The sequence below is a fragment of the Homalodisca vitripennis genome, chromosome X (genome assembly GCF_021130785.1).
Source record: "Homalodisca vitripennis isolate AUS2020 chromosome X, UT_GWSS_2.1, whole genome shotgun sequence".
NCBI classification, from domain to species: Eukaryota; Metazoa; Arthropoda; class Insecta; order Hemiptera; family Cicadellidae; genus Homalodisca; species Homalodisca vitripennis.
In genome coordinates this window covers 56,439,530-56,457,219 of record NC_060215.1, presented here as the reverse complement: position 1 = coordinate 56,457,219, position 17,690 = coordinate 56,439,530, and the positions used below count along the sequence as shown (strand labels likewise).

General features: G+C 31.5%; 1 protein-coding gene across 2 annotated transcripts in view; it reads left to right on the top strand.

The window, feature by feature from the left end:
* LOC124369017 (trichoplein keratin filament-binding protein-like) overlaps window positions 1–17,357 on the top strand; it is a 36,472-nt gene extending 19,115 nt beyond the window's left edge. For both annotated transcript variants that reach the window (XM_046826677.1, XM_046826678.1), the window contains exons 5-11: window positions 1,778–2,004; window positions 3,029–3,157; window positions 3,769–4,008; window positions 6,442–6,547; window positions 10,986–11,147; window positions 11,439–11,588; window positions 14,760–17,357. In XM_046826677.1, coding sequence (XP_046682633.1) covers window positions 1,778–2,004; window positions 3,029–3,157; window positions 3,769–4,008; window positions 6,442–6,547; window positions 10,986–11,147; window positions 11,439–11,588; window positions 14,760–14,789 — 1,044 coding nt within the window. In that variant the 3' untranslated portion in view covers window positions 14,790–17,357. The remainder of the gene's footprint in view (window positions 1–1,777; window positions 2,005–3,028; window positions 3,158–3,768; window positions 4,009–6,441; window positions 6,548–10,985; window positions 11,148–11,438; window positions 11,589–14,759) is intronic.
* Window positions 17,358–17,690: the final 333 nt, after the last annotated feature.

Sequence of the window (17,690 nt, the reverse complement as noted above, 5' to 3'; positions counted from 1 at the left end):
CTTTCTCAGTTGGATCGCGATGGCGATCGCGGTGCTGTGACGAGTAGTGGAGTGTTTTTTTTTAGGTTATATGATTGTACATTTTTTTATTAATTTAAAATGTTTCTAAGTCATATGAGTACCCCGTACATTTTTTTATTAATTTAAAATGTTTCTAAGTCATATGAGTACCCCGCAGGGATCACGTCTGGCTGGTTTATACCTTCCAGTTGAATCCACCACTGGGCTCAGCAAAAACCGATGTGTCACTTCAATCTGGGCAACCTTATGGATGTCCTGGAGCGGCAAATCACTAACTGAATATATCGAGATTCTAGGGTTCATGGGCAATTCGATAGGTCTAGTCTACTGTGGGAGATGACTGTTGGAGTTGGTGGGGTTTATTCCTTAACCTTAGAGGTTCTTGCTAACCTCACCAAGGGTATGCCATCCCCTGCCTATTTTGACTGGTTCAGAGCTGGCCTCCCCTTCTTCCACGGGGACATTACTTTGAGATGTAGTGCTCTAATTCTTCCTCATGGATCTCGATAGGAGGCGGCCCCCACTCCCTAACCTTACCCATCCTGAATATCCTGTCACTCCGGAAGCAGCGCAAAGGTTCTTACAGGACTAAGTGCAATTTATAAGCTTCTTGTCCTAAGAGAATAAATAAAAAAAGTTATATTAGATATTAAAATTAATAAAAAAAAGTGATGACACTCACTTCCGAGTGTCCATAAAGACAGTGTTGTAGAGATTGTTTGAAAATTGCCTGAATAAGGTTATGTTTATGTTTTGAGTTTCGTTTTAGTAATTAGTATTATATTACACATAATTTTGCATTGTTTTAAATGGCTTTTATCACTAAAGTATTGAAGTTTCGAAAAGAATAAAAAAAAACTTTGTATGGTGCAAAATAAATTTTAACTGAATATTTTTCAAAACCTTGTGTTTTTTTTAGCAAAACAAACCTCTAGCGCTTGCATAATTTTTATGAATGTGTTTATTGTACAATGTTAGGTTATTACACATGATGTTAGCGTGTTTTTAAATGCTCTTTATTATAAAAGTATTAAAATTTAAAAATAAATTTGTCTTATATTAGTTATTTTACCTTAAACTGGATTTTTATTTTGTTTCCGTCAACAAGTCACTGTTCTAAAGTGATTTTTTTAATTATCTAAACATCTTATTATATATTTTGTGATGGAAAATTTATTTAACTTTCAAACGAATTAAAAAGGAACTTTTAATAATAAAAATAAATTTTAGGTTAGTTTTTTGCGTTTTAGTAAAAATTCTCTGGCAATTAACTATTTATAAAAATTTTGTTTATGGTACAATATTAGGTTATTACACATGATTTTGGGGTTTTTTTAAGTTCTCTGTATCATAAAAGTATTGAAATTTCAAAATAATTTTTTTTTATAATAGTTATTTTACCTCAAACTTGGTTTTTATTTTGTTTCTGTGGAAATGTTGCAGTTTAAAGTGGTTTTTTAATTTTAAAAATTATATAACATTTTAAATGTTAAATAGTTTCTGATACATAATTCATTTTCCTTTAAAAAGAAGTAAAAAGGGAGCTTTTTATGATCAAAAATAAATGTTTTTGTAAATTTTTCTAAAACCTTGCGTTTTCGTCCAAAACCCTGTGGCAATTTTCGCATAATCACACAAAAAATAACTCAGCAGTTTCCAACATGAATTTGAATTTATCTCTGGCACTAAAAGGGTTAAAGAATTGTTTTTTTTTAGTCAAACATGTTTGAAATTTCAATATTTTATACTTTTACAGTTGGAAAGAAGACAGCATTTGGAATTCATGAAGAAGTCTTGGATTGATCAAGTGAGGGAAAAAGAGTCTATTAAAGAGAAACAAAGGGAAGACGAGGCTTTGCAAGCCAAGCAAGAAGAATTGAAACGTAAAGAGGAAGAGCAGTACGAGAAATTATGCAAAGAGAGGAAGTTGGAAGAAGTGAAACGGCTTAAGCGACAAATGAAACAGCAAATGGAAGCAATTGAGTAAGTAATAATAAAAGGAAGTCTTTTTAATGTTGGATTCTCATTAGTGAATGGAGATTAATCTGCTCAAAACATTCAAATATAGGTCAGCATATAACGGTATTAAATACAAACAGGAGCTATTATTACTTAAAATAAGAGACTTGGCTCCATCAACAATCCTGTTTAGTCAATTATTTCCCATAGTGAAATATGTTAATGAGGTTTTCTTATTAATTTTTTTCATTTTAATTTCCAATGTAATCCTCTCTGGCTTTACTTGCCCTAGGACAAACATGAAATACACGTATCCATTTAGATACACCATCCTGACCGTGCCTACTCTCATTAGTGTGGCTCACTCACAATATGCTGCCAAATAAAGAGTTAACTAGCTAGCATAATAACTGGTTAACCCTTTTCATAGCATGTATCCATTTAGATACACCATCCTGACTGTGCCTACTCTCATTAGTGTGGCTCACTCACAATATGCTGCCAATAAAGAGTTAACTAGCTAGCATAATAACTGGTTAACCCTTTTCATAGCATGTATCCATTTAGATACACCATCCTGACTGTGCCTACTCTCATTAGTGTGGCTCACTCACAATATGCTGCCAAATAAAGAGTTAACTAGCTAGCATAATAACTGGTTAACCCTTTTCATAGCATGTATCCATTTAGATACACCATCCTGACTGTGCCTACTCTCATTAGTGTGGCTCACTCACAATATGCTGCCAAATAAAGAGTTAACTAGCTAGCATAATAACTGGTTAACCCTTTTCATAGCATGTATCCATTTAGATACACCATCCTGACTGTGCCTACTCTCATTAGTGTGGCTCACTCACAATATGCTGCCAAATAAAGAGTTAACTAGCTGGCATTATAAAGAGTTTAGAAATTGTATTATTTTTATATAAAATATTAATGTGGCTCACTCACTATATGCTGCCAAATAGAATTCAGAAATCATAATATTTTTATATGAAATATTTATGTTTAAAAAAAATTATTTTCATTGTTTCTGATGTTTTAGAGAGAGTGTGAAAAAGTACAAAGAACTTGAAAAACAAGAAGTAGAAGAGCGTAAATTTCAAAGTGAAATAGAAGAAATGATAACCCAGAGGAAATTAGCTGAACAAAAACAGGCCAACAAAGAACTAACGTAAGTTAAGAATGATTTTTGGATTAAGTCATAAGGTTGGTTATTGAAACATGTTACTGTATTAATTTCACATACTGGTAGATTCATACTAAACTATTAATGCTTTTAATTAATTAACATCAGATTAATTACATTATTAATTGAAAATGATTGAATGTCACAACGTTCTTATTTCAAAGGTGGTAAGGGTGGTAGCAGTTCTTTTTTTAATCTTCACTTCCAGTCACATGACTATTTCAGTTGTTTCAGTTTAATTTTCCATTATTAATCTCACTTTCGAAGCAAGGACGTAGCTAGGATAAAGTTTTGGGGGGGTCAAGACGACCAATATTTTCTCGTAGTGGACAGCATGTAAGACAAGTGCAGTCAACCGCCCATTTGCCATTTTGTTCCTTAAAAAGTTTTTGACCCGTTTCAATGTTGAGAATGACCTTTCACAGTACATGTCAGCAATACTGAATTATTTAAATAATAGTAATAATAATAATAATCATTTGCTAAAAGTAATTGAAAAGGATAAACAATTTGGAGGGGTCTGGACTCCTTGGACCCTCCTGCTGGCTACGTCATTGTTTCAAAGCATATAAGTTGTTCATTAATATTTATTTCAGGGCCTATTGGACACGGCAGTACCAGCTGAAGCTTCAGAAAAAAGCAAAAGAAATGGAAGAGGAGATAGCACAAGACCAGAAGATGCTGGAGAAACTAGAAAAGGAATTCAATGAGGAAGCACGAGCTAAAGCTAAGGCAAGAGAAATTGCCAAGAAAGAGATGGAGGTTGCATTGAAAGAGCTCCAGACACAGAGACAACGGGAGTTGCTTCGGCAGAAGGAATATGAGTATATGTTTTTGTAAGTATTAATGACATGACTTAAAAATTTCATTCTCTAAACACTTTCATTGGGACACCAGTCATGTCTTTATGACAACCGGGATTATAGTGTTGACTGTCCGCTGCAGTTAATATGTTAAATGGTTTTTATTTAGATTTTGAATTTTACATTTATAGATAATATAATTTGTCATGTGTTATTTCCATATTAGTGATGTAAAACAACTAATTGTTAAAAATTATTTAAATTGAAATTTGTTTCACCTATGATATGAAAATAGGCCTTGAATTTTATATTTATGGATAGTAAAGTTGATTGTTGTTATAACATTTGTTGGTGGCTTCCTTCAGAGTTTTCATGTTAGCACTCACATAAATGGTTGACATTTTGCCGGGATGCTTAACACTTTTGGTTCAATTATTGAAGAGATGTATGGACCCATGAAGCTGGCAAACACGCAACACAAAACTAATATTGTAACTCATGTGCAACAACTTGACTGAAAGCATTACAAGTGAAAAACTATGTACCAACCTTGTAACCAATAATGTTATTTGCTGGAATGGAAAAATAATGCTATAAACAGAAAGACTTTAAGACGCACAAGACATTATGAAGGGATTTCACTGTGTAATATACAATATAGTAGGTCTTCACTAGTAATATTATAGAAATAATCCTTTTACATTACTAAGCATTAACTGTCAATCAGGTATTGCTAATACTATACATAAAAGAATCTAGTTTTATAAATAACTTCAAAACATTAGGAAATTCTTTAATGTTGTATTTCATAAAATTAATCTAAACAAATGATTAAGGCACTTTGGTAGTTAATTTAGTAAATTACCCTTTTTAGCAATAGTGAAATTTTTGTTATTTTGGTGTTAAGTATATGATTCCATTTATATTTTTATTAGTATGTAGATAAGTTCTTTCTTAAATATATTAGTAGTAATAATACAACCAGACTGTAATCGTACAAATTAAATTTGATATATGTATCTTTTTTACTTTTTAACATTTTATTCCATGTTTTTATTGGGATGACTGCTTAGTCTGACAATTTATAATTTCAGTAAACAGAATTAATTTAATTTAACGTTCAGATAACTACAGTATCATAAATTATACCAGCAAAGTATATTTGGTGCATTAAAGTGGAAATTTTAATAATCCCTGCTAGTATGCTGTAGTTTTATACTGAAGTAGTATGTATAGAAACTAAGACAGTTGTTTGATTTAGCTTTGTGCTTTATTATTTTGGTACACTAAAATAAATTTCAAATACTATGGCCCTTTCCTGCTAATATGCATTAGTTTTTCTCTGTATAGAAATTAAAGCAGTTGTTTGATTTAGCTTTCTGCTTTATTATTTTATATGATTACACTTGTAATTGTGTGTTCTTTATGTATTTAAAATTTGATAAAGTTCCAAATTGTCATTTATATTATACAGTTCTTTATTCTTGTATAAAAATTGTCTTCAGAACAAAATGAAATGTAACTATTTCTGAAGTACATAAATTTACTACTAAATATTAGTGACGTTATAATTTAAATGAAAATATCAGTGACGATTAATAATTTTGGATAAGTCCTTTGCATTTAATCTTTTACATTTTGTCTTTTTTTATAAGAACATTTATAGCATGAAGCACAGCTATAAGCCTTTACATTTAAAATCAATTAGGACAGCATAAAACATTCAGGTATGTTAAATGTTGAGGGCCTTTCTTATAGCTTCAGTACTTGTACTGTGTGGAAAGAAACAGTAACTGTCTGTCCCTAACTTATTATGACCCTGTCCTCAGTTCCCACGTAAAACATTCAAATTAATTCTAACCTCTAATGACTGAGGTGCTTCATACATAAAAATTGTCAATAGAAATGTACAAAATATTTCCTACATTCAGTAGTCTTATTACTGTACTGAGGGCAATAACTTTGTGAGATTCTTAAGCTTAGAATAGTTATTTTTATTCATTGAATTAATTTTGTTTGGATAATTTTGATGAAAAAACAAAATTTTGTATTGACCATCATCTAAATTTTTCAGTCCATACATGTTGAAAAATTGCCATTATTATTGAAATTTTAAAATATTTTGACCTGGCTATGAAGCATTTCAGTTAAACGATGGAACAAACTACTATTATGAATTACTGGCCCTGCCAGTTTTGGCTAAAAACATTTTGACTGAAGATCGCTCTCCATAATGAGGCCAAAATATACCAGGATTTTAATTGTGTTACCACTTTTTTGATTAAATATAATCATACAAAATCTAAATGGTAGTCATGACATAATCCGTGTAAGCCTAAGAATAAAATTTTGTTCACTATTTTTAGTACTGTTCAATTAGTTTACCCTTATTTTTATGAAGACATAAACTAATGACATTCTAGAATGTCATTTCACACCTAAATTTGAATAATTGATGTATTACAGTGAGGAAGCTAAGCGAACATGGGAGATCCAGGAGCGCAAATGGGCCCAGGAGAGACAAGCTAGAGACCGTCTTATGTCTGAAGTTTTGAACATCATCAAGCAGCAGGTCACTTAATTTTCAGTCAAATAAATAGTTAAAAACATTCAGTGAGTGGTTAAAAATTACATTAAGTCAAACTAAATTTTAGTTTTTGTCATGCTTTAACAAATATATATTTTTACCTTTTTCATTATTTAACAGGCAGGCCACCCAACCGGGAATAAGCCGGGAATCTCCTTTAGAACCAGGAAAGTCTGAAAAACATTATTTCCCTTTCCATGAACTTCTGTAATCAAGAATAATTTTAGTCCTCATTGAATCAGAACCTGATTTCCTCAAAACATTGTATTTTACATGATATGGTCCTAGAAACTGGTATGGTATTAGAAACTGTGAATGAAGATCGACATATGTTTGTGAGCCTCATCTGATGATGGCTGCTTCCACTAATGTAGTGGAGTTTATCTTGGTTACTTCTACCCCTGTGTCGTCGCAAGCGCCCGTAATCGTACTATTCATTGGACAATTAAAGTCGGCCGACCGATCATCTTGGGCCTCGACCACTATACAAACGGTAGTTGCAAGCAGAAAAGTGGTAGTGTTTGTGTTTAAATTTTATTTAGTCACCCACATGGGTCTCCAAACAAAATTGTTCAACTCTATTTTTTTTTTTTTTTTTTTTTTAATGGCATTTTGAAAAGACGATTGTTAGAAATATTGTGCAGGGCTAAAATGTTCTGAGTTCACCCTAAAACAGGCTTAGAGTTCAGTTCGGTGAATATTATCACCTGTTTGATAAGATAAGCAACCTGGTTTTTTGAATACACCCGAATATCAGTTGAATTTTACCATGCCTGATAAGACACCTTTTGGAGAAGTGAAGAATAGTGGGTTTGCGACAAGTAACCCCAAGAAGTTTGGGTTGACTTGATGCACAGCATTGACAAAGTGAGCTGAGGACTGAGCGGCTGGAGGAAAATTTAATGTCTGGAATAGACGGCGGATCAGTGGCATTGTGTATTACCACCATGCTGCTGCTCACATTTGTTGTGGCCAGTGTCGAGTGTTGTCCATATGTCCAATACAAACATTAAACTTTAAGTCGCCACTAAGATGCTCACCGCCCATCACTTACTACTCGTATCGCGGCTGAGGCCTCTATGAACGATTGCTCCTCACACACAAGTTCCTATTCGATGTCAGATTATGTACAAAAACAAAGAAAGTGATGATATTGTGGTCCCATCCAAACCTCGACTAAATACCTGCGTTTACAGTGGCAAAAAATTGTGCAAGTTTTGTGTCCGACAGTAATAATCGCTTGTCTAACCGGCCGCAAAAGCTCTCGCAATCCCTGCCGCAACTAGTGTTGGACAGTTGTTTGCAAGAACAGGAGAGCAGTGTCAGCCATTAAAATTTCAATTATAAACATTGCAGAGACATCAGTGCCGTGTGTGAACAGACTTTATATTGACTCTCACAACACACAGCTATACAGTAGTTGCACAAATTCTCTCATAACTTTACTTTTCTAAGTGCAGCATAATATTGTCACCAGTCTGCAGGCCGAATCTACTACGCACGTCAGTTTTCACGCACATGTCAGTTTTTTTATGAGGCTGGTAGAAATCTCATCAGTTCTCTGATCAATCTTTCATCTGAACAACTTCCACGCACATGTCATGATCGGTTGGGCAGTATTCGAACTGTTCAAACCAAATAGTCCAATGTAAATAAAGAGCCTTACGTCATGTTGGTTTGTAGTCCATGAATATAATCTCATGAAAACGTTGTGATTTGAACCACATCTTTTCTTGTATTTATTTACTTATCATATTATTATCTGTATAGGGCATACACAAATTATTGCAAAAAGTCTGCAAAAGTCTGTAATTGATAACATTAATTGTGCTCGTATTCTAGGGGCAACAAGGGTTCTGGTCTGTCTACTTATTGTACAGATCTTGAATTAATTGCACTTCATAATTAATGATGCAATCTTCATTTTAACCGGCAGTGGGATATATTCGGAAGCAACGATACTTTCACAGGTCTTTAACCAGGGCTGCCATCAACGATGATAATCTGGAAAAACATGAATTATGCCTGCATTTAAGGCTCCGGGAACCATGCGTGAAGTTTTATGATACCTCTGGAATTTTAACTAGAGATGGATCCGTTCTGATACTCAGTACCGCAGCTTTTAATTATTTATATTCTTTTTGTATAATAAGTGCTTAAAATACGCTTGGAAAATTAAGATCTCACAGTATTACATCTAGTGATATGTGGAAACTGAATCTCGAATCCAAATCAGTCTATTCACTGACGATAGCTGATCGGCTTTATCCAAATTGTCGATTGTTAATAATTTTTTTTTACTTTCTGTATGAAACATGTAGGTAGATAACCAAATCAACAAATAATATTTTGATTAGCATTTTCTATATTTATTTTGGCACATGGTCTGTTGTCTATTCATGGACAACTGGTCGGCAGTACGCAAATTACCCATTGCTTTTATTGCACATATTACCCATTTATTACCCATTAATTACCCATTGCACGTATTTTTGTAATTTTTTATGTATAAACACTATTTAGAAACATACAGTAACAAAATAACGTGATGTATAAATAATATTTCTTATTTTCCATATCTGTATTTGTGAACGCCAGCGTGTCTTCCGGTTCTATGCGCGGATGTTAGCTGCTCGGTGGTAGACAAACGATCCCAAATTTGTATTTTATCTATACATACTTTGTGTAATTGTACATAAATATATATCTATATATTTTATTTAAATTAAATATATATATCTATATATTTTATGTAAATTAAATATATTCTGAAAGCTCATTTAATAAGCTACCATTTCTTTGTTTTAAAAGGAGAAGGTAGAGGATATGACTTGTAGTTGTAAAAATATATTCATTTCCCTGAATCTCTGCGAATTCCTTTGAAGTAGCGTGGCCTTCTTAGGCTTGTGTTTTCCCAAAATGTCAAAGAGCTCAGATGAGGGTATTTGGTTGTACCGAACCGACTTTGTGTACTGGAAAAATCGTTGTCTTGTACCAAAAGTTTGTAGTTCACAGACCTCTGATCTGCACTCTGTTGGTAATTGTTTGTTCTTTTATTTTTTCCAGATTGGATATATGTATTTCCAAACATCACAGAAAGGAAATTTATGAGGTATATACAATGTTATATCGACACATTGAAAGACACAAAGATAAAACTAAGGAGCTGAAAAATAGGTGATAGCGATGAATCATCACCAATTTCTCGCTTATCACTAGAGATGAAATGCAGCTTCATGGTATTTCTTGCAAATACAGCTGGTGACGATAAATCTTTACCTTTCCACTCGGTGTAAAGGTTAAATACAGTATTATAGTTGTTTAAAAATGGACTAGAGAATCAGGAATTTTCTACCAGGAAAACTGGGAAAAACCCAGGAATTTGAAAAGAGGTTTTGAGTGGCTACCCTGTTTAAATTTTCTCTATTCTTTTAATCCTTTTCGTTCCAACATTGTATTTTTAGGAAGTTGAAAATATATGTACATAAAACTTATGGGATTTGTGATGAATGGGTGTACAAAGTTATAATAATCACAGCAATTTTTAAATGCCCATAAGAGCTCATTTTAATGTCTTCATTATATTACTTACAATATTTGTCTAACAAAAATGTTTAACTCTAATTGAAACAGATTTTCCCCTTTGCATTTTTTGTAGTTTTAAACGGGTTAATCTAACCTTATATTACATTAATTTCAGTGTATACATTGGTTCTGTAACCATTTATGATGAATATGTAAATAAAGATATTATTGATCAATTTTACATGATTTATTGACAATGCTTAGCTTTATTTTGCTTAATTGTATTACCTGGTGTGTAAATGTTAGTATATCACAAACTTTTATAAAAGACCATAAGACAGTAAAATATTAAGTAAGGCCAAATATTTAATAAGTATTTTAGAGTCATATAGTTTTTTATTTTTCCTGTAATACACCATCTATGTATGTACTTAAGTACATTTTTATATTTTTTTGCAATGATTTGTTCACTAAACTAAAAAAGTAATGTTTAAGATTTTACTTTTTTTTCAGACATTTGTACATACAATTTAATGAAACTTTATGTAGTAATTTAATGTTGAATTCATTCTTTTTTTAATACTTCATGATAACAGCTAATTTCAAAATTTTTTTATATGCCATCGAATTTTTCAATAATAATGGCTAAAACCGGTAATAGTTTTTTTTATGTTAAACACCTAAGTTTAACAAAAAAAGTATGTAGCCTTCGCAATCAAACAAAATTATTTCAATATGTTTTTAAAATGTTTCTTTGTGTTCCCTAAGGGGTACCTATAATATCAAAATATTCAGTTACAGTTTAGTTGGTAAAAAGCATTAGTTTTAATTGAAAATCAAATACTGTCATACTATGTTGTACAATATTTTGTACTAATTTATTGTTTGCTATTACTAGATTGAAGATAAATTGAAGAGAAACTCAAATGCAAGAGATGAAGCCCTTGAAGACAGAGAGCGGTTGTTAAAAGAGATGAATCAGCTGTATGAACAGTTCAATGAACAGGAACAGGAAGTTAAGCAGTCTCAAAAACAGTACCGTAGCCAATTAGATAATCAGGTAATCTATTAACCTCAGTGGTTATTTTATGAATTATTTGTGGAATCTCATCACACTTAAACTAATATCTTTGGAATAGAACATCCTTTACATGACTTTAGAATTTCACTTCATTATTTATATAGCTAAGACCTTTCAGTTGCCAATCTGAGAACATAATTATATTTTTCCTCGCCCTGTATGTATATAAAACAACAGGTTTTCATTTGTGCATGTTTTTGCACATACTTATACGTACACGTGCATAAGTAAACTAAAAGAACTGTAATTAAAAATCAACCACATTTGCAGGTAGCAGAAAACAATTGTGAAAAAGTAAGAAAAGCACAGGAGGAAGCAGAAGAAGACAGGAAATGGAGCCAGGTAGAATCTGAGGCTGAACAGAAGTTAGCAGCTGAAATGGAACGATTGCAGCTGAACTATAATGAGTACAGACCAAAGGTAAGAAATAAAACAGGATTACAGTTTTCACCTTTCACTGCCAGGTGATCTGCTCACAGCCTGTTCTCCAGTGTCATGTATTGAAACTGCTAGATCAGTTTTAGACATTTTGCAAAGTTTTTTGTAAACATTCATATAATTGCTTTAAATGATCATATACAACTAGAATATGCTTTGTTGTGTTTCTAAAGAATTTTAGTATTAGAAACAATATTACAATTATCTTCATCAAAATTTAAAATACAATTTTTACCTTTCTGTTTGGAGTTTTCTAAAGTTTTATAGTTTGGTTTGAAAAGAATATTGAAGGCCCAACTCAACATTTCTTTCACAATCATTAATTGATACACTATATATTTCTGAACAAATAAAAAAGATCATGGAGATAACTTAATGAATAACATTTTTGTGGCTGTTTTTTAAGTATTGTACATAATTTAATTTGTTAATACAAATAAGGAACTGACTTAATCATTACAAATCTTTTTGCTAAGATAATTCAATTGTGTGTATCCATAAACTAAAAATGCACTTGTCAAACGTAAACAAAACACTAAAAAAGTACAGTCAGGCGTATATAATTTGTAAATACAAATATGGAACTAACACAAATAATTTTTTTTAAAGATAATTTAGTTTTTATTTAAATTTAATTATTGACGATGGAAAGTTTAAAAGGAATTCGGACATTTGACATCGTATATGTTACAAAAGGTATAACACAACGTTTCTAGGATTGAATCTATTCTCGTCAGGTAGGGGAGGTATTAGTACATAAAAAAATAAAGAATAGAAAGAAGAAAAGAAGGGAAAGGAAAGGGTTCGAATATACCCAAAAGCTGCTTTGAGTCCAGTCCAGGCCTTGTCACTGCACAGGATGCAAGTCCCGAGCACAATTCACAAGTATGAGAATCACACATGACACCAGCACTGGCTATAGTGAGATACTAACAAGAATGTCGATGTCGGCTCTTTCATCGGCACCGCATAGTGTTATCAATAAATCAATATCTCTTTATTCAATATTTTAGTACATGAATTGCGTCAATTAGGCTACATTAAACAGTTTAAGATCCTTCTTCAATTTTAATGTAAAGAGGTAATTTAAAAAAAATTAACATTTAGCTTGGTTTTTTTTTAATAGATCTCTAAAGTTGGATTTAACAAAACAATTAAATTCCGATTTCTAGTATTGTAACCATGAGTTACTGTTAATTGTTAAATAGATAATTTTGAATCCTTAAAATGAAATACTGTTTGTAGAATATACTATACACTGTCATAAAACCTAGCTCAATAAAACCAGCCCTGGCAGTGTCACTCCATTTAAGCTTTAATATTTTCCTAACAGCTTTTCTTTTGTGCTAGGAGAATTTTGTCCAGATTTGTTTTAGTAGTTGCACCATAAAGACTTAAGCTAAACACGATGTGGGATTGAATCAGAGAAAAGTAAATGATTTGTAATGTTTCTAAATTACGAGACATAACCAATTTTCTGATCGGAAATATACCTGAAGATATGTTTTTTTAATCATGTTTAAGATGTAAATCCCACCCTAAATTTTCATTAATTAACAAATCTAAAAATTTTGTATAGTTGAGGTAGATTTTGGTTATTTAATATAACTGCGAAAAAATTTATAAATTGAAGACAAGCTTACAAAGGAGGACAGTTCCACTGCATCATTATTTGGTCCTATAACGAGTAAACTTACATCGTCAGCGTATATGAATATCCTGCAGTCATTATCAGGGACCATTGGAGGTAAACCCTTCAAATAGCAGAGAAATAACAAAGGGCTCAGGATTGATCCTGAGGAACTCCATACTCTGCCTTTTGGAGTGACAATTCATACTTATTAATGTTATTGTTTGAAGAAAAGTGATCTACTTGAACATATTGCCATCTATTAGTAAGATAAGACTGGAACCACATTTCTTCCGTTCCAAAAATACAAAAAAAGCAAAACAAAACACAGAACTTCCATGAACTTCCTGTGGCAGACACTGTCAAAAGCAAGGCTGAGGTCCATAGAAATCCCATCAGCTTTTTAACTTTATTTAAGGAACTAATTACAGACTCTAAGGACACCGTGATAGCAGTTATAGCAGATCGGTTGGATCAAAAGCAATGCTGTTCACTGTCTAAAAGCATGTTTATTTCATCGTAATTGGGAAGCTGCTTGTATATTAAACGTTCAAAAATTTTTGATATTGTTAGCAAAAGGCTAATTAGGTGGTAATTAACCGTCTCCTAAGAATTGCTGTTTTTAAATGATGGACTTATTTTTTCAATCTGAAACAATAATAAAGGAAGGCGATGGTCAGGAAGGGGAAGGGGCAAGCCCCTTCTGGCCCTATGTTTGGGTCCTAGACCTTAGTGTCATGGTGTGTACGAATTTTGTTGGTTGAGGTTTGTTTAACTGTTATAATCTTTTTATGTTCCTAGTTAGTTCTTTTTTTAATATTGGTACCTAAAGTGGTCTATCCTCAACCGAAGGTTGACTTTTAGCGGTTGGTCTGCTAATTTTATTTATAAACCCTCAATAAGTTTGCGTAAAAAGTTTTTTAGGTTAAACCACTTTGGTAACAATGAAGATTCGAAGATTCCAATCCTCAAAACGTTGTGATAATTTAGTGTTGGCTATTTGTAATGAAAAATTAACTTATTAAACTAATAGAACTCTAAAATACAGTTTATTTCAAGTTATTAACATTTTACAAGTCATAATTTCAAATGTTTAACAGGAGTGAAGAGGGTAGCACTTATAAATAACTTTAAATCACTTCTAATGAGACTTTTAACACGTTGACTGCAGCAGACACCTTATGGCGTAGAAGCACAATGAGAGTATTTGGTCTTACTCAGAATGGACCAGCAATGAGGTGTTAATATATTTTATTACTATTTTTGAAAGCCTCTGGAAAATCAGACACTTGTATTAAGAGTGTTAGGTTACTATGAAACATCACATTTTGATCTCATTCCTGTCTTTTTTCATAATTTTGTTTTAACGCAAAAAAATGTTGACATGTACCATGGCTTTGTCATTACTTTTTCACTCAGTGTATGAAGCTTACGAGCTACAAAAACCACTATTTTCATTGTAGAATTCTAATCATCAAATGTGTTTTTCATATTTTTTAAAGTAAAAAAGTTTTTCTTTGCAGGATTTCCGGCGACGACGCATGATTTTTTAGTTCCATTCACCAATACAAGTACAGTATACTGCCAAATTTTCACAATATTTAAATTTACCAATGAAATGTGATCTCATTTATGGACCAATTTTGTTACATTGACTTTAGATCATATACTATGATCTTGATTCTATGATCAATAATATTTCATTTTGTGATCATATTATTGACGTAGATGTTTGATACAATTGTTTATAGGTCTAGACTTTTGTCATTCTGAACTAGATTTTATATAAGAGTAACAGGGTATTTTGTGCCTAAAACACCAATATTTTTGAGCTTATACTTCAGTCATGATTAAGCAGGTTATTGTTATATGGTTATTCAATTCAGTGATACTCAATAATTATAACTAAAGGATTTCAAGTTTACAATTTTATTATGAATTAGTGATCATTATTTGTTAATATTTTTTTTAACAATTTTGACTTGTCTAGGTCTAATTTTAAAAACTAAAAATATAGTATATACTTTTTTTAAGAACATTAAATAATGACTAAGAAATAAATCAAACTATATCTTTGATTGTTTGAAGCCATTGATTTAGTTATGGTAGATTAGGGAACTTGTAACATACTTGGCTTATTCAAAAAGTTTAAGGGCTGGAATTATTACTAATGAATGGTTTGACTTATGACGTTGAGAATTATAATTTTTCAAGACAGTTATGATGACAAAGTACCCTTCACAATAAAATTAACTATAAGCGTTCTCCTTAGCTGTAGTCACGGCTGGCTTGGAGCTTTCCACATAAATCCGTGTACAGCTCATACATTGATCACAGAAAACTGGTTTTTACTTTTTATGCGCTGTTACAAGTTTCCCCCAACTCCTAACAGAGTTTATAGATACACTGATTTATTTTTTCCAACGTATAAAACATATAAAGATAAGAAAAAACACTACTGTCATGGTACTATGTAGTAGATTCATGCAATTTTACAAGTAAATCAGGTAAATTACAATGTCAAATCCACAGAGTTTCATTTCATCAAACATTTTGCATTCATTTTAATTATTATAACTAAGATACCGGTCTATATATGTTTTGAATCAATCATACAATAATTTATTCTCTTAACCTTTTAGTACTGTCTCAAAAGTTTTAGAGTAGTTTAAAAACTTTAATATTACATAAAATGTAAATTTACCCTCTTAAAAACAAGGGATTCCAGGAGATTTTAAAAATTCAAATAATGGTGAAAGTTCATGTTGATCAGATTTTGTCATCAAATGGCTAAGGCATATCTTATATTTCATAATAATTGATTTACTTGTAAAATTAGTAATAACCCATCGCTGATGGATTTATTTATGAAAGAGAGATAAGTCTATGATTGTGAATTCGCACAAGATAATCATACAATCATTCATATGGATTTGCTTATAAGGTAAAGATAAATCTGTGTTTGTGTATCCTCAAGATAAATCATATAATCAATTTGTTCATATTATTTATCTGTGTTTTATTTAAAATATTCATCCATCTAATATTTAGTTGTATCTGTATTTTTGTATTTTTCATTGTAATTTAATTTTAATATAAGTTTTAATAAATATTTTTATTCACACATACATTACTCTTAAGCCCTCATGCTTGTCCAAAATTAATACTTATTGAAAGACCAATAATCAATACATAAATTTGATTTGTTTCTTGTTTTAGTAGTTTATATTATCTTTTGTATTCCAAATCAGATTTAAATCAAACAAAAATGTTTGGATCTACATTTTATTGTATATATATATATTTGTTTGTGTACATTTTATTGATATTTTGAGATATTGTTTCAATAATATACCTATGGTTGTAATACACTTTGTTGTTTTATATATCTTACTTTGTGTATTTATATTGTTTATTTTATTATTTTAATCAAACACTAACTTGTGTACATATTTTAGGAAAAGCTTCAAGAAATCAGTATTCTGTCACAAGAATGTTCCTGAGAATAAGAAGTGTCAATGGAGGAATTAGGTCTTGAATGTGTGCACTATGACAACACACCTGGTCATTCATCATCTCAGTGCACAGGTTTATATAAAAAAACCAACGATTCTCTAATCCTTGACCTTGGTTCATGTGATTTAGTTTTGTTTCTATGAATGAGACCTGGGTAAGCAATTTTTTGTGAGATCGTTATCGTTTTCTTAATTTTTTATCACAGTTGATGTAAGAAATTGTTCATCCACATTGCACAAACACTCTTCTTTGATGTCCCTTCTCATTCATAGAAACAAAACTAAATCACATGAACCAAGGTCAAGGGTTAGAGAATCATGTAGGTTTTTGGTATAAACCTGTGCACTGAGATGATGAATGATCAGCTGTGCTGTCATAGTGGACAATTTCGAGGCCCAATTCCTCCATTGACACTTCTTCTTCTCTATTAATTTTTGTTTCTTAATTAATTATTAACTGAAACAAGCTCAGTGTTTTGCTAAATAACATTTTAATATTCCATAAATCCTTTGTCAGTCGTCAATCCTCAAACACTATTAAACAAATCTTTTGTCAGTTTGGGAACAGACACCTAGTAAACGACTCATGTAAAATTTTTTATTATATATTGTATTATTTTATTTTCCTTGCTCCACTACCTTCGTAAGTAACTTTCATAGTTCTTAAAGATTTTAGAGTGGTTTTTTTAAAACAAATAAGTAACATTTCTCAGCAGCTTTCTCTTAATGTAACTCTACCATAAAAAAGTAACCCAGAAAATTAAACTGCTTTTACAAAAATTTTTACTAAGAAAATGATCAGTTCCTTATGGGAGAATTGTATACTACATGAGTTCCAACTAGTATATAAAATATTCTATGAGTTAGGTTTGAATTAATAGTGCTGAAAGCCAGGGATTGTTACTAGTTGATGAGAAAATTAGAAGGCTTACCTTGAAA